The sequence below is a fragment of the Oncorhynchus masou genome, chromosome 21, assembly GCF_036934945.1.
Source record: "Oncorhynchus masou masou isolate Uvic2021 chromosome 21, UVic_Omas_1.1, whole genome shotgun sequence".
NCBI classification, from domain to species: domain Eukaryota; kingdom Metazoa; phylum Chordata; class Actinopteri; order Salmoniformes; family Salmonidae; genus Oncorhynchus; species Oncorhynchus masou.
Window position 1 is genome coordinate 55,553,085 of NC_088232.1, and position 22,322 is coordinate 55,575,406.

The 22,322-nt window shown below is 42.5% G+C and overlaps 2 protein-coding genes across 12 annotated transcripts in view; one reads left to right on the top strand and one right to left on the bottom strand.

The window, feature by feature from the left end:
* The window catches only part of LOC135508550 (histone-lysine N-methyltransferase NSD2-like), a 48,151-nt gene extending 30,946 nt beyond the window's left edge, over window positions 1-17,205 (top strand). For 3 of the 5 annotated variants that reach the window (XM_064928809.1, XM_064928811.1, XM_064928810.1), the window contains 7 exons: window positions 4,071-4,174; window positions 4,329-4,598; window positions 6,647-6,763; window positions 14,245-14,386; window positions 14,548-14,654; window positions 14,872-15,073; window positions 16,318-17,205. In XM_064928809.1, coding sequence (XP_064784881.1) covers window positions 4,071-4,174; window positions 4,329-4,598; window positions 6,647-6,763; window positions 14,245-14,386; window positions 14,548-14,654; window positions 14,872-15,073; window positions 16,318-16,481 — 1,106 coding nt within the window. In that variant the 3' untranslated portion in view covers window positions 16,482-17,205. Of the gene's footprint in view, window positions 1-4,070; window positions 4,175-4,328; window positions 4,599-6,646; window positions 6,764-14,244; window positions 14,387-14,547; window positions 14,655-14,871; window positions 15,074-15,138; window positions 15,978-16,317 lie in introns of those variants that run through there. The other 2 variants (XM_064928812.1, XM_064928813.1) reach the window with 2 other exon arrangements.
* An 81-nt stretch (window positions 17,206-17,286) lies between these two features.
* LOC135508551 (protein Jade-1-like) overlaps window positions 17,287-22,322 on the bottom strand; it is a 77,996-nt gene continuing 72,960 nt past the window's right edge. For all 7 annotated transcript variants that reach the window (XM_064928821.1, XM_064928816.1, XM_064928814.1 and 4 more), the window contains one exon: window positions 17,287-19,116. In XM_064928821.1, coding sequence (XP_064784893.1) covers window positions 17,996-19,116 — 1,121 coding nt within the window. In that variant the 3' untranslated portion in view covers window positions 17,287-17,995. The remainder of the gene's footprint in view (window positions 19,117-22,322) is intronic.

The window sequence follows — 22,322 nt, forward strand, 5'->3', positions numbered from 1 at the left end:
TTGGGGTGGTAAGCAAATTGAAATGTCCTCCTTGCAAAACAGCTCGAGCTCAATGAGGTTGGATGGAGAGCATTTGTGAACAGCAGTTTTCAGTACTTTCCACAGATTCTCGATTGGATTCAGGTCTGGACTTTGACTTGGCCATTCTAACACCTGGATATGTTTATTTTTGAACCATTCCATTGTAGATTTTGGATCATTGTCTTGTTGGAAGACAAATCTCCGTCCCAGTCTCAGGTCTTTTGCAGACTCCATCAGGTTTTCTTCCAGAATGGTCCTGTATTTGGCTCCATCCATCTTCCCTGTCCCTGCTGAAGAAAAGCAGGCCCAAACCATGATGCTGCCACCACCATGTTTGACAGTGGGTATGGTGTGTTCAGGGTGATGAGCTGTGTTGCTTTTACGCCAAACATAACGTTTTGCATTGTGTCCAAAAAGTTCAATTTTGGTTTCATCTGACCAGAGCACCTTCTTCCACATGTTTGGTGTGTCTCCCAGGTGGCTTGTGGCAAACTTTAACTTCTTGCGTCGAGCAATCCCGGATCCGGGATTCTATTTATAGCCTCAAGCTCATTAGCATAACGCAACGTTAACTATTCATGAAAATCGCAAATGAAATAAATATATTTGCTCTCAAGCTTAGACTTTTGTTAACAACACTGTCATCTCAGATTTTCAAAATATGCTTTTCAACCATAGCTAAACGAGCATTTGTGTAAGAGTGTTGATAGCTAGCATAGCTATAAGCCTAGAATTCAGCCAGCAACATTTTCACAAAAACAAGAAAATCATTCAAATAAGATCATTTACCTTTGAAGAACTTCAGATGTTTTCAATGAGGAGACTCTCAGTTAGATAGCAAATGTACAGTTTTTCAAAAAAATATTATTTGTGTAGGACAATCGCTCCGTTTTGTTCACGTTTGGCTATGAAAAAAACCTGTATCCAGTTATAGCCTCAAGAAATGAAAATCGCAAATGAAATGAAATGAATGTGCTAGCTCAGCCTTTTGTTAACAACACTGTCATCTCAGATTTTCAAAATATGCTTTTGAACCATAGCAAAACAAGCATTTGTGATAGCTAGCGTAGCATTTAGCGGGCAACATTTGCACAAAAAACAAAGGATTCAAATAAAATCATTTACCTTTGAAGAACTTCGGATGTTTTCAATGAGGAGACTCTCAGTTAACCTAGCAAATGTTCAGTTTTTCCTGAAAGATTCTTTGTGTAGGAGAAATCGCTCCGTTTTGTACATCACGTTTGGGGACCAAAAAAAACCCGAAAATTCAGTCATCAAAACGGCGAACTGTTTTCCAAATTAACTCCATAATATCGACTGAAACACGGCAAACGCTGTTTAGAATCAATCCTCAATGTGTTTTTCACATATCTCTTCATTGATATATCGTTCGTGGTAGTCTCCTTTCTCCGGTGAATCGCTTGGAAAAAGACGTGTAGTTGAAGATGACGCACCAATTTCGACGGAGGACACCGGGCGGACACCTGGCAAATGTAGTCTCTTATGGTCAATCTTCCAATGATATGCCTACAAATACGTCACAATGCTGCAGACACCTTGGGGAAACGATAGATAGGGCAGGCTCATTCCTGTCGCATTCACAGCCATATAAGGAGACAATGAAAAACAGCCTCAAAAACCCTGCTCATTTCCTGGTTGCAGTTTCATCTTGGTTTTGCCTGTAGCTTCTGTTCTGGGGCACTCACAGAGAATATCTTTGGCCAGATTTGTGCAATATACGACTGATTGTTGTCCTATGGACAGAGTCTCCCACCTCAGCTGTAGATCTCTGAAGTTCATCCAGAGTGATCATGGGCCTCTTGGCTGCATCTCTGATCAGTCTTCTCCTTGTATGAGCTGAAAGTTTAGAGGGACGGCCAGGTCTTGGTAGATTTGCAGTGGTCTGATACTCCTTCCATTTCAATATTATCGCTTGCACAGTGCTCCTTGGGATGTTTAAAGCTTGGGAAATCTTTTTGTATCCAAATCCGGCTTTAAACTTCTTCACAACAGTATCTCGGACATGCCTGGTGTGTTCCTTGTTCTTCATGATGCTCTCTGCGCTTTTAACGGACTACGGAGACTTGATTACACACATGTGGCAAAAGGTCGCAAAGTTCAAGGGGGCCGAATACTTTCGCAAGGCACTGTACATATGTTAACATGGGCTATTTTGAGCACTTCTTCTGGGATGCTTGTTTATATTGCTTTACTGGGAAGCTTAGCAGAAGTAGATATGGTCAGGTTGTTTATGTTAGTGTAGGGTGAGCTGCACACAGTGGACTTTTTTAGGGCCTCAGTGCTATCAGTATTAAATCTGGTTCGTAGGCACATGATTACTGCATACAATAGCTGTAGGAACAGGGCAGTTAGAGGGATACATATTAGGTTACTTTGTCTTTCAACGCCCCTGATATAATGTACATTAACTGAGCTGGGCTTGGGTCATTGATAAGTCATTGTCTCAATGTATACTTCGGTGAAGTAATCCAGGAACCCAATGATTTGTCCACAAAAGTTACACCCATTAAACTGCAATCACGTAGCCAGTTGTGAAGAGAGATTCCTGCTAAAGTGTTCAATGCCACTATTCAGCGAGGGCACAGGGCCAGATATGATGGGTCTCTTATTAGTGTCTAGCAGAGAGCCAATCAGCTCACATTTCTTGCCATGGAGCAAGAAACACTTACTTTTGGTCAAAGTTAAAAGTAAGTGTCAATATTTGGTGTGGCCACCAGCTCCATTATGTACTGCAGTGCATCTCCTAATGGACTGCACTAGATTTGACAGTTCTTGCTGTGAGATGTCAACCCACTTTTCCACCAAGGTCTCGGACATTTCTGGGGGGAATGGCCCTAGCCCTCACCCTCCGATCCAACAGGTCCCAGACGTGCTCAATGGGATTGAGATCTGGGATCTTCACTGGCCATGGCAGAACACTGACATTCCTGTCTTGCAGGAAATCAGACTTACTGCTCGTTCTATGCGTGGTGGCATTGTCATGCTGGAGGGTCATGTCAGGATGAGCCTGCAAGAAGGGTACCACATGAGGGAGGAGGTTGTCTTCCCTGTAACGCACAGCGTTGAGATTGCCTGCAATGACCACAAGCTCAGTCCGATGATGCTGTGACACACCAGCCACGACGGACCCTCCACCTGCAAATCGATCCCGCTCCAGAGTACAGGCCTCGGTGCAACGCTCATTCCTTCGACGATAAACACGAATCCGACCATCACCCCTTGTGAGACAAAACGGCGACTCGTTAGTGAAGAGCACTTTTTGCCAGTCTTGTCTGGTCCAGCGATGGTGGGTTTGTGCCCATAGGCAATGTTGTTGCCAGTGATGTCAAGTGAGGACCTGCCTTACAACAGGCCTATAAGCCCTCAGTCCAGCCTCTCTCAGCCTATTGTGGACAGTCTGAGCACTGATAGAGGGATTGTGCGTTCCTGGTGTAACTTGGGCAGTTGTTGCCATCCTGTACCTGTCCCGCAAGTGTGATGTACCGATCCTGTGCAGGTGTTACACGTGGTCTGCCACTGCGGGGGACAATCCGCTGTCCGTCCTGTCTTCCTGTAGCGCTGTCTTAGGCGTCTCACAGTACGGACGTTGCAATTTATTGCCCTGGCCACATCTGCAGTCCTCAGGCCTCCTTGCCTAAGGCACGTTCACGCAGATAAGTGTCTCTGGGCATCTTTCTTTTGGTGTTTTTCAGAGTCAGTAGTAGAAAGGCCTCTTTAGTGTCCTAAGTTTTCATAACTGTGACCTTAATTGCCTACCGTCTGTAAGCTGTTAGTGTCTTAATGACCGTTCCACAGGTGCATGCTCATTAATTGTTTATGGTTCATTGAACAAGCATGGGAAACAGTGTTTAAACCCTTTACAATGAAGATCTGTGAAGTTATTATGATTTTTACTAATTATCTTTGAAAGACAGGGTCCTGAAAATGGATGTTTCTTTTTTTGCTGAGTTTATAATTACATGTTATAAATATATTGGTTATAGTATAACTGTAAGACGACAGAATATAACAATACAATCTCTCTCCAGCGCTGTTGGAGGCGGAGACTCGCTTCAAGGAGATCAAGATGGAACGGGAGGCCAAGGAGGCGCAGGAGAACAACAGGAAACCACCTCCGTACAAATACATCAAGGTCTGAACTCTATAACCATAACCCTTTAATGGCACTCTTAATTCTGTCGTGAAACTGTCAAACCCAGTCCATCAAACTCATTTCAACCCAGTCCAGTTTTGATATATTCCATGTATGTAATAGTTGTTCTCCCCTGTGTGTGTGTGTTCTGCAGATCAACAAGCCCTGTGGCCGGGTGCAGGTCTACACAGCCGACGTGTCGGAGATCCCCAAGTGTAACTGTAAGCCCACGGACGAGAAGCCATGTGGGTTTGAGTCAGAATGCCTGAACAGGATGTTGATGTACGAGTGCCACCCTCAGGTCTGTCCCAATGCAGAGCGATGCTGCAACCGGGACTTCACTAAGAGACACTACCCAGAGACTAAGATCATCAAGACTGCTGGCAAGGGCTGGGGCCTGGTGGCACTACGGGATATTAAGAAGGTATATTTATTATATATACAGTGCATTTGGAAAGTATTCAGACCCCTTGACTCAACATTTTGTTACTTTTACAGCCTTATTCTAAATTTGATTAATTTGTTTTTTCCCCTCATCAGTCTACACACGATACCACATAATGACAAAGCAAAACAGCATTTTTAGAATTTTTCAAATGTATTAAAAATATCCAATTTACCAAGAATTCAGACCCTTTATTCAGAACTTTGTTGAAGCAGCGATTACAGCCTCAAGTCTTCTTGGGTATGATGCTACAAGCTTGGCACACCTGTATTTGGGGAGTTTCTCCCATTCTTCTCTGCAGATCCTCTCAAGCTCTGTCAGATTAGATGGGGAGCGTCGCTGCACAGCTATTTTCAGGTCTCTCCAGAGATGTTCGAGTCCAGGCTCTGGCTGGGCCACTCAAGGACATTCGGAGATTTGTCCTGAAGCCACTCCTGCCTTGTCTTGGCTGTGTGCTTAGGGTCATTGTCCTGTTGGAAGGTGAACCTTCGCACCAATCTGAGGTCCTGACCGCTCTGGAGCAGGTTTCCATCAAGGATCTCTGTACTTTGCTCGGTTCATCTTTCCCTTGATCCTGACTAGTCTCCCAGTCCCTGCCACTGAAAAACATCCCCACAGCATAATGCTGCCACCACCAGTCTTCACCATAGGGATGGTGGCAGGTTTCCTCCAGAGGTGACGCTTGGCATTCAGGCCAAAGTGTAAACTCTTGGTTTCATCAGACCAGAGAATCTTGTTTCTCATGGTCTATGTCGTTTAGGTGCCTTTTTGGCAAACTCCAAGTGGGCTGTCGTGCCTTTAACTGAGGAGTTGCTTCAGTCTGGCCACTCTACCATAAAGGCCTGATTGGTGAAGTGCTGCAGAGATGGTTCTGGAAGGTTCTCCCATCTCCACAGAGGAGCTCGGGTGTCAGTGACCATCGGGTTCTTGGTCACCTCCCTGACTAATGCCCTTCTCCCCCAATTGCTCAGTTTGGCCGGGTGGCCAACTCTAGGAAGAGTCTTGGTGGTTCCAAACTACTTCCATTTAAGAATGATGGAGGCCACGGGGTTCTTGGAACTTCAACGCTGCAGAAATGTATTGGTACCCTTCCCCAGATCTGTGCCTCGACACAATCCTGTCTCGGAGCTCTACGGACAATTCCTTCAACCTCATGGCTTGGTTTTTGCTCTGACATGCACTGTCAACTGTGGGACCTTATATAGACAGGTGTGTTCCTTTCCAAATCATGTCCAATCAATTGAATTGACCACAGGTGGACTCTCATAGCTAAAGGTCTGAATACTTATGTAAATAACGTATTACCTTTTTGCTTTGTCATTATTGGGTATTGTGACAATTTCGATTTCATCCATTTTAGAACAAGGCTGTAACGTAACGCTATACCTTAATAGCGTTTCGTCTCGTGGCTATGACCATGTCATAACACTTGTATTATTTCTTAAATATATTATTGATATTTATATTATTATACAAAAGGTGAGGAGAGGCTCTATTACAGTGGAGTTTTTAAAAGATGACAATCAAATCTGTCAGGTGCCGAATACAACCGGTGTAGACCTTATTGTGAAATGCTTACTTACAAGCCCATAACCAACAATGCAGTTCAATAAATAGTTAAGAAAATATTTCCTAAAAACTAAAGTAATAAAATAACAATGGCTGCATACAGGGGTTACTGGTACGAGGAAATTCTTTGGCCTTCCTCTGACACCGCCTGGTATAGAGGTCCTGGATGTCAGGAAGCTTGGCCCCAGTGATGTACTGGGCCGTACACACTACGGTCATATGCTGAGCACTTACCATACCAGGACGTGATGCAACCTGTCAGGATGCCCTCAGGTTCAACCTTTTTAAGGATCTGGGGACCCATTCCAAATATTTTCAGTCTCCTGAAGGGGAAAAGGTGTTGTCTTGGTGTGGTTGGACCATGATAGTTCGTTGGTGGGCAACAAGGAAATCTGTAATCAGTAATCTGATTTGGTGAAGGTATATCTGTGATCTGATTGGTGATTACTTCTCCGCAGGGTGAGTTTGTGAATGAGTACATCGGAGAGCTGATCGATGAAGAGGAATGTCGCTCCAGGATCAAGTACTACCAGGAGAATGACATCACTCACTTCTACATGCTCACCATCGACAAGGTACCCTCCCTGGTGTAGTACACTATCCTCCCTGGTGTAGTACACTATCCTCCCTGGTGTAGTACACTATCCTCCCTGGTGTAGTAAATTTACATTTTTGTCATTTAGCGGATGCTCTAATCCAGAGCGATTTACTGTTACTGCATTCATTTTAAAATAGCTAGGTGGGACAGCCACATATCATAGACAGCTACTTTATTAATGAAAAATATATATCAGCGTATCAGAGCTAGTAAAGGGGAGGGGGGATTTGTGGGTGGTGCTGTGGGATTATTGAAGAGGTTGGGTTTCAGATGTTTTCGGAAGATGGGCAGGGACTGCTGTCCTAGCGTCAGCGTTCCACCATTGGGTTGCCAGGACAGAGAAGAGCCATCTGCTCCAGCATTGGAGGACCTGCCTGTCTGTGGCCGTGTCTTTGACTGCCAGAGCCAGAGGAACAGTATTGCTTTGGGGATGTTACACTCAAGATCTCTGTGACATTACAGAAAACAATACTACATACTATATAGCTATAACTGTAGCTCTAAGTCAATACCAGACATCTATAGCTGTAGCTCTACTTCAATACTACACATCTGTAGCTGTAGCTCTACTTCAATACTACACATCTGTAGCTCTACTTCAATACTGCACATCTGTAGCTGTAGCTCTACTTCAATACTACACATCTATAGCTGTAGCTCTACTTCAATACTACACATCTATAACTGTAGCTCTACTTCAATTCTACACATCTGTACCTGTAGCTCTACTTCAATACTACACATCTGTAGCTGTAGCTCTACTTCAATACTACACATCTGTAGCTCTACTTCAATACTGCACATCTGTAGCTGTAGCTCTACTTCAATACTACACATCTATAGCTGTAGCTCTACTTCAATACTACACATCTGTAGCTGTAGCTCTATAATACTACACATCTGTAGCTCTACTTCAATACTGCACATCTGTAGCTGTAGCTCTACTTCAATACTACACATCTGTAGCTGTAGCTCTACTTCAATACTACACATCTGTTTCTCTACTTCAATACTACACATCTGTAGCTGTAGCTCTACTTCAATACTACACATCTGTAGCTGTAGCTCTATAATACTACACATCTGTAGCTCTACTTCAATACTGCACATCTGTAGCTGTAGCTCTACTTCAATACTACACATCTGTAGCTGTAGCTCTACTTCAATACTACACATCTGTAGCTGTAGCTCTACTTCAATACTGCACATCTGTAGCTGTAGCTCTACTTCAATACTACACAACTGTTCCTCTACTTCAATACTGCACATCTGTAGCTGTAGCTCTACTTCAATACTACACATCTGTAGCTGTAGCTCTACTTTAATACTACACATCTATTTCTCTACTTCAATACTACACATCTGTAGCTGTAGCTCTACTTCAATACTACACATCTATAGCTGTAGCTCTACTTCAATACTACACATCTATAGCTGTAGCTCTACTTCAATACTACACATCTATAGCTGTAGCTCTACTTCAATACTACACATCTATAGCTGTAGCTCTACTTCAATACTACACATCTGTAGCTCTACTTCAATACTACACATCTGTAGCTGTAGCTCTATAATACTACACATCTGTAGCTCTACTTCAATACTGCACATCTGTAGCTGTAGCTCTACTTCAATACTACACATCTGTAGCTGTAGCTCTACTTCACATCTGTAGCTGTAGCTCTACTTCAATACTGCACATCTGTAGCTGTAGCTCTACTTCAATACTGCACATCTGTAGCTGTAGCTCTACTTTAATACTACACATCTATTTCTCTACTTCAATACTACACATCTGTAGCTGTAGCTCTACTTCAATACTACACATCTATAGCTGTAGCTCTACTTCAATACTACACATCTATAGCTGTAGCTCTACTTCAATACTACACATCTATAACTGTAGCTCTACTTCAATTCTACACATCTGTAGCTGTAGCTCTACTTCAATACTACACATCTGTAGCTGTAGCTCTACTTCAATACCACACATCTGTAGCTCTACTTCAATACTGCACATCTGTAGCTGTAGCTCTACTTCAATACTACACATCTGTAGCTGTAGCTCTACTTCAATACTACACATCTGTAGCTGTAGCTCTACTTCAATACTACACATCTATAGCTGTAGCTCTACTTCAATTCTACACATCTGTAGCTGTAGCTCTACTTCAATACTACACACCTGTAGCTCTACTTCAATACTACACATCTATAGCTGTAGCTCTACTTCAATACTACACATCTGTAGCTGTAGCTCTATAATACTACACATCTGTAGCTCTACTTCAATACTACACATCTGTAGCTGTAGCTCTACTTCACATCTGTAGCTGTAGCTCTACTTCAATACTGCACATCTGTAGCTGTAGCTCTACTTCAATACTGCACATCTGTAGCTGTAGCTCTACTTTAATACTACACATCTATTTCTCTACTTCAATACTACACATCTGTAGCTGTAGCTCTACTTCAATACTACACATCTATAGCTGTAGCTCTACTTCAATACTACACATCTATAGCTGTAGCTCTACTTCAATACTACACATCTATAACTGTAGCTCTACTTCAATTCTACACATCTGTAGCTGTAGCTCTACTTCAATACTACACATCTGTAGCTGTAGCTCTACTTCAATACTACACATCTGTAGCTCTACTTCAATACTGCACATCTGTAGCTGTAGCTCTACTTCAATACTACACAACTGTTCCTCTACTTCAATACTACACATCTGTAGCTGTAGCTCTACATCAATACTACACATCTATAGCTGTAGCTCTACTTCAATACTACACATCTATAACTGTAGCTCTACTTCAATACTACACATCTGAAGCTGTAGCTCTATAATACTACACATCTGTAGCTGTAGCTCTACTTCAATACTACACACATAGCTGTAGCTCTACTTCAATACTACACATCTATAGCTGTAGCTCTACTTCAATACTGCACATCTGTAGCTGTAGCTCTACTTCAATACTACACAACTGTTCCTCTACTTCAATACTGCACATCTGTAGCTATAGCTCTACTTCAATACTACACATCTGTAGCTGTAGCTCTATAATACTACACATCTGTAGCTCTACTTCAATACTGCACATCTGTAGCTGTAGCTCTACTTCAATACTGCACATCTGTAGCTGTAGCTCTACTTCAATACTGCACATCTGTAGCTGTAGCTCTACTTTAATACTACACATCTATTTCTCTACTTCAATACTACACATCTGTAGCTGTAGCTCTACTTCAATACTACACATCTATAGCTGTAGCTCTACTTCAATACTACACATCTATAGCTGTAGCTCTACTTCAATACTACACATCTATAACTGTAGCTCTACTTCAATTCTACACATCTGTAGCTGTAGCTCTACTTCAATACTGCACATCTGTAGCTGTAGCTCTACTTCAATACTACACATCTGTAGCTGTAGCTCTACTTCAATACTACACATCTGTAGCTGTAGCTCTACTTTAATACTACACATCTATTTCTCTACTTCAATACTACACATCTATAGCTGTAGCTCTACTTCAATACTACACATCTGTAGCTGTAGCTCTACTTCAATACTACACATCTGTAGCTCTACTTCAATACTACACATCTATAGCTGTAGCTCTACTTCAATACTACACATCTGAAGCTGTAGCTCTATAATACTACACATCTGTAGCTGTAGCTCTACTTCAATACTACACATCTGTAGCTCTACTTCAATACTGCACATCTGTAGCTGTAGCTCTACTACACAACTGTTCCTCTACTTCAATACTGCACATCTGTAGCTGTAGCTCTACTTCAATACTACACAACTGTTCCTCTACTTCAATACTACACATCTGTAGCTGTAGCTCTACTTCAATACTACACATCTGTAGCTCTACTTCAATACTGCACAGCTGTAGCTCTACTTCAATACTACACAACTGTTCCTCTACTTCAATACTGCACATCTGTAGCTGTAGCTCTACTTCAATACTACACATCTGTAGCTGTAGCTCTATAATACTACACATCTGTAGCTCTACTTCAATACTACACATCTGTAGCTGTAGCTCTACTTCAATACTACACATCTGTAGCTCTACTTCAATACTGCACATCTGTAGCTGTAGCTCTACTTCAATACTACACAACTGTTCCTCTACTTCAATACTACACATCTGTAGCTGTAGCTCTACATCAATACTACACATCTATAGCTGTAGCTCTACTTCAATACTACACATCTATAACTGTAGCTCTACTTCAATACTACACATCTGAAGCTGTAGCTCTATAATACTACACATCTGTAGCTGTAGCTCTACTTCAATACTACACATCTATAGCTGTAGCTCTACTTCAATACTACACATCTATAACTGTAGCTCTACTTCAATTCTACACATCTGTAGCTGTAGCTCTACTTCAATACTGCACATCTGTAGCTGTAGCTCTACTTCAATACTACACAACTGTTCCTCTACTTCAATACTACACATCTATAGCTGTAGCTCTACTTCAATACTACACATCTATAACTGTAGCTCTACTTCAATTCTACACATCTGTAGCTGTAGCTCTACTTCAATACTACACATCTATAGCTGTAGCTCTACTTCAATACTACACATCTATAACTGTAGCTCTACTTCAATTCTACACATCTATAGCTGTAGCTCTACTTCAATACTACACATCTGTAGCTGTAGCTCTACTTCAATACTACACATCTGTAGCTCTACTTCAATACTGCACATCTGTAGCTGTAGCTCTACTTCAATACTACACAACTGTTCCTCTACAATACTACACATCTATAGCTGTAGCTCTACTTCAATACTACACATCTATAACTGTAGCTCTACTTCAATACTACACATCTGATAGCTGTAGCTCTATAATACTACACATCTGTAGCTGTAGCTCTACTTCAATACTACACATCTATAGCTGTAGCTCTACTTCAATACTACACATCTATAGCTGTAGCTCTACTTCAATACTACACATCTATAGCTGTAGCTCTACTTCAATACTACACATCTATAACTGTAGCTCTACTTCAATACTACACATCTGTAGCTGTAGCTCTACTTCAATACTACACATCTGTAGCTGTAGCTCTACTTCAATACTACACATCTGTAGCTCTACTTCAATACTGCACAACTGTAGCTGTAGCTCTACTTTAATACTACACATCTATTTCTCTACTTCAATACTACACATCTGTAGCTGTAGCTCTACTTCAATACTACACATCTGTAGCTGTAGCTCTACTTCAATACTACACATATAGCTGTAGCTCTACTTCAATACTACACATCTATAGCTGTAGCTCTACTTCAATACTGCACATCTGTAGCTGTAGCTCTACTTCAATACTACACAACTGTTCTCTACTTCAATAATACTACACATCTGTAGCTGTAGCTCTACTCAATACTACATCTGTCTGTAGCTCTACTTCAATACTACACATCTGTAGCTGTAGCTCTACTTCAATACTACACATCTGTAGCTGTAGCTCTACTTCAATACTACACATCTATAGCTGTAGCTCTACTTCAATACTACACATCTGTAGCTGTAGCTCTACTTCAATACTACACATCTATAGCTGTACTTGTAGCTCTACTTCAATACTACACATCTATAGCTGTAGCTCTACTTCAATACTACACATCTGTAGCTGTAGCTCTACTTCAATACTACACAACTGTTCCTCTACTTCAATACTACACATCTGTAGCTGTAGCTCTACTTCAATACTACACATCTGTAGCTGTAGCTCTACTTCAATACTACACATCTGTAGCTGTAGCTCTACTTCAATACTACACATCTGTAGCTGTAGCTCTACTTCAATACTACACATCTATAGCTGTAGCTCTACTTCAATACTACACATCTGTAGCTGTAGCTCTACTTCAATACTACACATCTATAGCTGTAGCTCTACTTCAATACTACACATCTATAACTGTAGCTCTACTTCAATACTACACATCTGAAGCTGTAGCTCTATAATACTACACATCTGTAGCTGTAGCTCTACTTCAATACTACACATCTGTAGCTCTACTTCAATACTGCACATCTGTAGCTGTAGCTCTACTTTAATACTACACATCTATTTCTCTACTTCAATACTACACATATGTAGCTGTAGCTCTACTTCAATACTACACATCTGTAGCTGTAGCTCTACTTCAATACTACACATCTATAGCTGTAGCTCTACTTCAATACTACACATCTGTAGCTGTAGCTCTACTTCAATACTGCACATCTGTAGCTGTAGCTCTACTTCAATACTACACAACTGTTCCTCTACTTCAATACTACACATCTGTAGCTGTAGCTCTATAATACTACACATCTGTAGCTCTACTTCAATACTGCACATCTGTAGCTGTAGCTCTACTTCAATACTACACATCTGTAGCTGTAGCTCTACTTCAATACTACACATCTGTAGCTGTAGCTCTACTTCAATACTACACATCTGTAGCTGTAGCTCTACTTCAATACTACACATCTATAGCTGTAGCTGTACTTCAATACTACACATCTGTAGCTGTAGCTGTACTTCAATACTACACATCTGTAGCTGTAGCTCTACTTCAATACTACACATCTGTAGCTGTAGCTCTACTTCAATACTACACAACTGTTCCTCTACTTCAATACTACACATCTGTAGCTGTAGCTCTACTTCAATACTACACATCTATAGCTGTAGCTCTACTTCAATACTACACATCTGTAGCTGTAGCTCTACTTCAATACTACACATCTGTAGCTGTAGCTCTACTTCAATACTACACATCTATAGCTGTAGCTGTACTTCAATACTACACATCTGTAGCTGTAGCTCTACTTCAATACTACACATCTATAGCTGTAGCTCTACTTCAATACTACACATCTGTAGCTGTAGCTCTACTTCAATACTACACAACTGTTCCTCTACTTCAATACTACACATCTGTAGCTGTAGCTCTACTTCAATACTGCACATCTGTAGCTGTAGCTCTACTTCAATACTACACAACTGTTCCTCTACTTCAATACTACACATCTGTAGCTGTAGCTCTACTTCAATACTACACATCTGTAGCTGTAGCTCTACTTCAATACTACACATCTATAGCTGTAGCTGTACTTCAATACTACACATCTGTAGCTGTAGCTCTACTTCAATACTACACATCTATAGCTGTAGCTGTACTTCAATAACACGCATCTGTAGCTGTAGCTCTACTTTAATATTACACCTATGTAGCTGTACTTTAATACTACACACCTGTAGCTCTACTTCAATACTACACATGTAGCTCTACTTTAATACTACACTTCTGTAGCTCTACTTTAATACTACACATCTACAGCTGTATCAATCTTCATCTGTTACTACATACCTCTTCACCAGCCTGACCTGTGTTTCCAGGATCGGATTATAGACGCCGGCCCTAAAGGGAACTACTCCCGCTTCATGAACCACAGCTGCCAGCCCAACTGCGAGACGCAGAAATGGACGGTGAACGGAGATACCAGGGTTGGGCTCTTCGCTGTCTGTGACATCCCTGCTGGTGAGAATCAACCATCTCCTTGGTTAGGTCATTATTGTAAAATACTTTACTCAATGACTTGTGTGGTTAGAGACGTCTAATGCTGTTGTCTTGTTGGTTTGGTTTATTTACATAATGTCAGGGTTAGTTGTAGTAATATTGTATTGTGTTGTGGTATACAGGGACAGAGCTCACCTTCAACTACAACCTGGATTGCCTTGGTAACGAGAAGACTGTGTGTCGCTGTGGGGCTCCCAACTGTAGTGGTTTCCTTGGAGACCGGCCCAAGGTGAGTTGGCTTCTCTTGGTACATACAGAAAAGACGAGTAGATTTTGAACATCCATACTTTATAACACCTTTAAGTCTGAAAGATGACCCCATGGAACAGATGGAACTCTTGAGGTCCATCTAACAGACCTCTGACTGTTGTGTCCTGTCCAGGCCTCTGACTGACTGTTGTGTCCTGTCCAGGCCTCTGACTGACTGACTGTTGTGTCCTGTCCAGGCCTCCGGTTTCCAGGCCGCGGAGCCCAAGGGGAAAAAAGCCAAGAAGAAAGTGAAGAAGCGTCGGACGCGGAACGAGGGGAAGGAGTCTGAGGACGAGTGTTTCCGCTGTGGAGACGGAGGGCAGCTGGTTCTGTGTGACAAGAAGAGCTGCACCAAAGCCTTCCACCTCTCCTGCCTGGACCGAACCAAGAGACCCTTCGGTAGACCCAAACTTCTAACTCTGGATAGATGGATATTCTAATGTTATGTGTACATTATATTTCAGGGCGCTGGGACTGTGTACAGTACCAATCAAAAGTTTGGACACCTACTTATTCTACAATGTAGAAAATAGTAAAAATACAGAAAAACCCTGGAATAAGTGTTGACATCAAAACTATGAAATAACACACATGGAATCATGTAGTAACCAAAAAAGTTCTTCAAAGTAGCCACCCTTTGCCTTGATGACAACTTTGCACACTCTTGGCGTTCTCTCAACCAAAACATTTCTGCAGCATTGAAGGTCCCCAAGAAGACCGTGGCCTCCATCATTCTTAAATGGAAGCTTGGAACCGCCAAGGCCTTGGTCAGGGAGGTGACCAAGAACCCGATGGTCAGTCAGACATCTCCTCTTTAGAGATGGCTGTACCTTTGGAAGGTACTCCCATCTGGAAACCTCTCCTCAGTAAAAGGCACGTGACAGCCTGCTTGGAATTTGGCAAAGGGCACCTAAAGGACAAGATTCTTGGTCTGATGAAACCAAGATTGAACTCTTTGGCCTGAATGCCAAGCGTCACGTCTGGAGGAAACCTGACACCATCCCTACGGTGAAGCATGGTGGTGGTAGCATCATGCTGTGGGGATGGTTTTCAGTAGCATGGACTGGGAGACTAGTTAGGATTTGAAGGAAAGATGAACGGAACAAAGTACAGAGATTCTTGATGAAAGCCTGACATTTCTAAGTGATCCCAAACTTTTGAACGGTAGTGTATATGCTGAACAAAAATATAAACCCAACAATTTCAAAGATTTTACTGAGTTACAGTTCATAGAAGCAAATCAGTCAGTTGAAATAAATGTATTGGGCTCTAATCTATAGATTGCACATGACTGGGCAGGGGAGCAGCCATGGGTGGGCAGGGAAGCAGCCATGGGTGGGCATAGACCCACCCAGCCAATCAGAATCAGTTTTTACCCACAAAATGGCTTTATTACAGACAGAAATACTCCTCAGCACTATTTGTGACCTTTTATTGTCCCCAGCACAAGTGTAATGATCATGATATGCCACACCTGTCAGGTGGATGGATTATCTTGGCAAAGGAGAAATGCAAACAACATTGAGAGAAATAAGCTTTTTGAATATAACATTTCAGGGATTGTTTTATATATTTCAGCTCATGAAACAACACTACATGTTGCATTTTATATTTTTGTTCAGTGTATGTTGTTTATATTTCAGGGCGCTGGGACTGCCCGTGGCACCACTGTGACGTGTGTGGGAAGCCATCGGAGGCCTTCTGCCAGCTGTGCCCCAACTCATTCTGCAAGAACCACCAGGAGGGGGCGCTACGGCCCTGGCTCCACACCGGACAACTCTGCTGCCAGGAGCACGATGACCCCTGACCTGGAGCGGACTGACTGATCCTGTGCCTCTAAACGCTCCAAAAGAGGCCTGAAGGTTCGGGTCTAGAGACTGGGAGACGCTGACCTGCAGCAGAACATGACCCAACTCCATAATAATGTTTTCAATATGACTGACAGCACTGTATGTATGTCTCTCTCATCAGGGATTTTCTCAACAGCTCATTCAACCAATCGGGTCCTTCCACTCAGCTTGTACCTGTTTGTCTGTAACTCGTCTGCACTGTGGTAGAAAGCACAAAGACGGCAGAGACAACATGGCACCTCAGACAGATACAGCATTAGTCTCATCATTCCTCTCCCCAGTAGTGTTTTATGTGTGTGTATATATATATATATATATGTGTGTGTGTGTGTGTGTGTGTATAAGAAAGACCAAAATGAAACTACTGGAATATTGTTAGTACCAGGTTGAAACTGTTTTTATCTGAAGTAATATCGTAAGGTACTATGGATAAGTCTTGACTTATTTCTGTAGGCAAGTACTGCCCACCTGTTCAGAGCTGAAACTCCATCACGTCGCTGCTGATCTCTAGAATAGTCATCAATATGTACCTGTGGCTTTAATACCGGAATAAAGAGGACTTTATTGAAGTTAGTTAAGTACACTCTAATTTTTGTTAACTGTTTGTGGTCCCCGATCTGCTGGAAAAAAGTCTGGAACATTTACTAATGACAGCTGATTCTAGATCCCTTAACCTGTCCAGGAAACACATTGAGGTGTTTTAAGAGCAAATTTAAGACATCACAGAACTGGTCATTTGCATAACAGTGATGCAGCCGTCAATGGTGTAAAAATAATTTATTCCAAGCCCAGCCATCCTGTCTTAGTGCAAACACTTAATAATAAAGATCGTCACAGACAAGGAAGTGGTTTCAGTCTTAAGCTCTGGGCCGTTTTGCCTTAGAACCCCATGAGCAGGGCCTGTCTATTCAAACCGTATCGCTGAAGGTCAGTGTTCCTGTGTTAGTGGAGGCAGCATTTGTCCATTCAATCAGAAATGACCTTTAAACGTCCATCCCACCATCTAACACTTCAGCGATCGCTTAAACACTAACCTTCCTGACAATGTCTAGTTCAATACCCAAACACCTCCACAGCATCAGTCCCTGTTGGTTCAAGGGTTTCTAGAAATATTCTGACTCATTGTATGGTTTCAGGTTAAATTTCCATTCATTTTCTACTAATCATTAATGCTTGACCATTCTTTGATTGCAAGTGCTATAATGTGATTTCCAAACTACTAAATAAACTATTAAATACATGGCTTATGCTTCAACAAAAAAGTTGTCAGGTGTGATTTTGTTGAGGCTATGAGCATGTCTAGAGTTAATTGTTATAATACATTCACTGAAAAATAATCTTAACTTTTTATTGATAACAGAATTGAAAATATATACAACCTTACAAATGATAATAAATATCAGTTCTGTAAATTTGATTATAAAAAGCAACCTTGGGCAAGCTTCATTTTCTATAAACATGGTGCATCTCATCAGGAGGCTAGAACCCCTTGGTGGATGATGTCAGAGCCATAGGCCCCACCCCTCAGCTGGTGGGCATGGCATCTCTTCAGACATGCCTTCATGTCCAGCCCACTGGGCAGAGTTTCATGGTTGGCAGAGGAGTACCCATCGCTCTCTGTACGGAGTCGTCTCCTGGGGTACGATGGCTCACTGTGCAGTGGCCTGCGCTGTGGGTGGTTGGGGTTAGGAGGTCTGCGCTGTGGGGGGTTGGGGTTAGGAGGTCTGCGCTGTGGGGGGTTGGGGTTAGGAGGTCTGCGCTGTGGGGGGTTGAGGTTAGGAGGTCTGTGCTGTGGGGGGTTGGGGTTTGATGACTCCTCCTTTGGCCTCTCGCTCCTCTTCGGGATTCTGAATTTACCCCAGTTCTTAAGATGGCTGCCACCAGGCCCACTGGCCAGCCAACTGTTGTGTTTGGTTGTCATGGATACATTGGTGTCTCTGGGATCAGATTGGCTGTCTGTTCCGCTCAGCCTCACCTTCCTCTCCTTCATTTCAGTCACATGATCAGTAACCCTAACCCTCGTTAACCTGACCCTAGCCTCAGTCACATGATGAACCTTGATCCTAGTTAACCTAACCCTCGCTTCACTCATTCTATTGGCTGGCTTAGCATCAGTCATATCACTGACCCTACTGGCTGGTTTCTCACTAGCCTTTGACCCCAGTCTGGTTTTGGCTTTATTTTGAGAGCTTTCCTCTCCTTTCCTCCTCTCTGTTCCATGGTCCTCCTCTCCTGTCCTCTCCTCCATTCCCTGTTCCTTCTCTCCTCTCCTCCTCCTCTCCACCCTTCCCTGGTCCTCCTCTCTCCTCCTGCTGCTGCTCTTCTGCTGCTGCTCAGGTTCTGGGGCCTCCTTCCTCAGGCTCCTCCTACCCTCTATTCTGGGTCTGCTACTTTCTGTCTTCAGTTTGCTGGAGTTGTCTGTCTGTCCTCTGATGTGTCTACCCCCCTCAGTCAGACTGTGTAGTAGATGTAGTCCTCCTCTCCGGTGCCCTCCCCTCCCTCGGTCTCTCCTCTGGGTCTTCAGGCCACTGTACCCCAACACCGCCACTGGGGCCGACACCACACTGAGACGCACGCTGTCGTTCAGACACCCTGATGAAGACAACACAGGGTTAGCACAGGTTCAACTGGACATTACACTGCTCTGCCTGAAGAGGGAAATCTTCCACATTTAAACATCAGGAACATTAATATCCAACAAGGACACAGTAAACATGTCATCCCCATGAATGATGCAACCCTTGGGCCAATCAGTGTGATTTTAAAATGATGTATCTCCATAGCAAGATGCATCATTCATCCAAAATCGGGCCAAAGGTGTCTGCTAAATGACTTAAATGTAAATGTAAGATATTGCGTGGGTTAGCTAGACTCATATCCCTGAGCATGTGTGCCAAATTTCATCACTGAGTCAAACAGATCAAGAGATAAACATGTGCCTGTTATAGCGCCACCGTGTGGTCGATAAGAATGTTCTTGCATATGTTGAGTCTTGAAAGTGTGCAACATGTGTGTTACAATTAGGGCTGTCAAAGTTAACGCATTACATTTTCTATGCCATATTCTATTTTGTACACCTTTAATCACATCTCCATTCACCGCCCTCTAAGTGCACCACTGGTTTCCGCATGGACACTGACCTTAACCAATCACGTGTTTCCGCATGGACACTGCACTCAGTTATATAGTGATTTAGAATCAGGACATCCATCCAATTTAGAATCAAAACAGGACATCAATCCCATTTAGAATCAAGAACATCCATCCCATTTAGAATCAAAACATCCATCCCATTTAGAAATCAGGACATCCATCCCATTTAGAATCAAAACAGGACATCAATCCCATTTAGAATCAAAACAGGACATCAATCCCATTTAGAATCAAAACAGGACATCAATCCCATTTAGAATCAGAACAGGACATCCATCCCATTTAGAATCAGAACAGGACATCCATCCCATTTAGAATCAGAACAGGACACCCATCCCATTTAGAATCAGAACAGGACACCCATCCCATTTAGAATCAGAACAGGACACCCATCCCATTTACAATCAGAACAGGACACCCATCCCATTTACAATCAGAACAGGACACCCATCCCATTTACAATCAGAACAGGACACCCATCCCATTTACAATCAGAACAGGACACCCATCCCATTTAGAATCAGAACAGGACACCCATCCCATTTACAATCAGAACAGGACATCCATCCCATTTAGAATCAGAACAGGACATCCATCCCATTTAGAATCAGAACAGGACACCCATCCCATTTAGAATCAGAACAGGACACCCATCCCATTTAGAATCAGAACAGGACATCCCATTTAGAATCAGAACAGGACACCATCCCATTTAGAATCATTTAGAATCAGAACACACATCCATCCCATTTAGAATCAGAACAGGACACCCATCCCATTTAGAATCAGAACATCCATCCCATTTAGAATCAGAACAGGACACCCATCCCATTTAGAATCAGAACAGGACATCCATCCCATTTAGAATCAGAACATCCATCCCATTTAGAATCAGAACAGGACATCCATCCCATTTAGAATCAGAACAGGACACCCATCCCATTTAGAATCAGAACATCCATCCCATTAAGAATCAGAACATCCATCCAGAACATTTAGAATTTAGAATCAGAACAGGACACCCATCCATTTAGAATCAGAACAGGACATCCAGGACATCCATTCCATTTAGAATCAGAACAGGACACCCATCCCATTTAGAATCAGAACAGGACACCCATCCCATTTAGAATCAGAACAGGACACCCATCCCATTTAGAATCAGAACAGGACACCCATCCCATTTAGAATCAGAACAGGACACCCATCCCATTTAGAATCAGAACACCCATCCCATTTAGAATCAGAACAGGACATCCATTCCATTTAGAATCAGAACAGGACATCCATCCCATTTAGAATCAGAACAGGACACCCATCCCATTTAGAATCAGAACAGGACACCCATCCCATTTAGAATCAGAACAGGACACCATCCCATTTAGAATCAGAACAGGACATCCATCCATTTAGAATCAGAACAGGACACCATCCCATTTAGAATCAGAACAGGACACCCATCCCATTTAGAATCAGAACAGACACCCATCCCATTTAGAATCAGAACAGGACACCCATCCCATTTAGAATCAGAACAGGACACCCATCCCATTTAGAATCAGAACAGGACCCAATCCCATTTAGAATCAGAACAGGACACCCATCCCATTTAGAATCAGAACACATCCATCCCATTCAGAATCAGAATCCCATTTAGAATCAGGACACCCATCCCATTTACAGAACAGGACATCAGAACAGGACATCCATTTTTAGAATCAGAACAGGACATCCATCCCATTTAGAATCAGAACAGGACATCCATCCCATTTAGAATCAGAACAGGACACCATCCCATCCCATTTAGAATCAGAACAGGACACCCATCCCATTTAGAATCAGAACAGGACACCCATCCCATTTAGAATCAGAACAGGACACCCATCCCATTTAGAATCAGAACAGGACACCCATCCCATTTAGAATCAGAACAGGACACCCATCCCATTTAGAATCAGAACAGGACACCCATCCCATTTAGAATCAGAACAGGACATCCATCCCATTCCCATTTAGAATCAGAACAGGACACCCATCCCATTTAGAATCAGAACAGGACACCCATCCCATTTAGAATCAGAACAGGACATCCATCCCATTTAGAATCAGAACAGGACATCCATCCCATTTAGAATCAGAACATCCATCCCATTTAGAATCAGAACAGGACATCCATCCCATTTAGAATCAGAACAGGACATCCATCCCATTTAGAATCAGAACAGGACACCCATCCCATTTAGAATCAGAACAGGACACCCATCCCATTTAGAATCAGAACAGGACACCATCCCATTTAGAATCAGAACAGGACACCCATTTAGAATCAGAACAGGACACCCATCCCATTTAGAATCAGAACAGGACACCCATCCCATTTAGAATCAGAACAGGACACCCATCCCATTTAGAATCAGAACAGGACACCCATCCCATTTAGAATCAGAACAGGACACCCATCCCATTTAGAATCAGAACAGGACATCCATCCCATTTAGAATCAGAACAGGACACCCATCCCATTTAGAATCAGAACAGGACACCCATCCCATTTAGAATCAGAACAGGAATCAGAACATCCATCCCATTTAGAATCAGAACAGGACACCCATCCCATTTAGAATCAGAACAGGACACCCATCCCA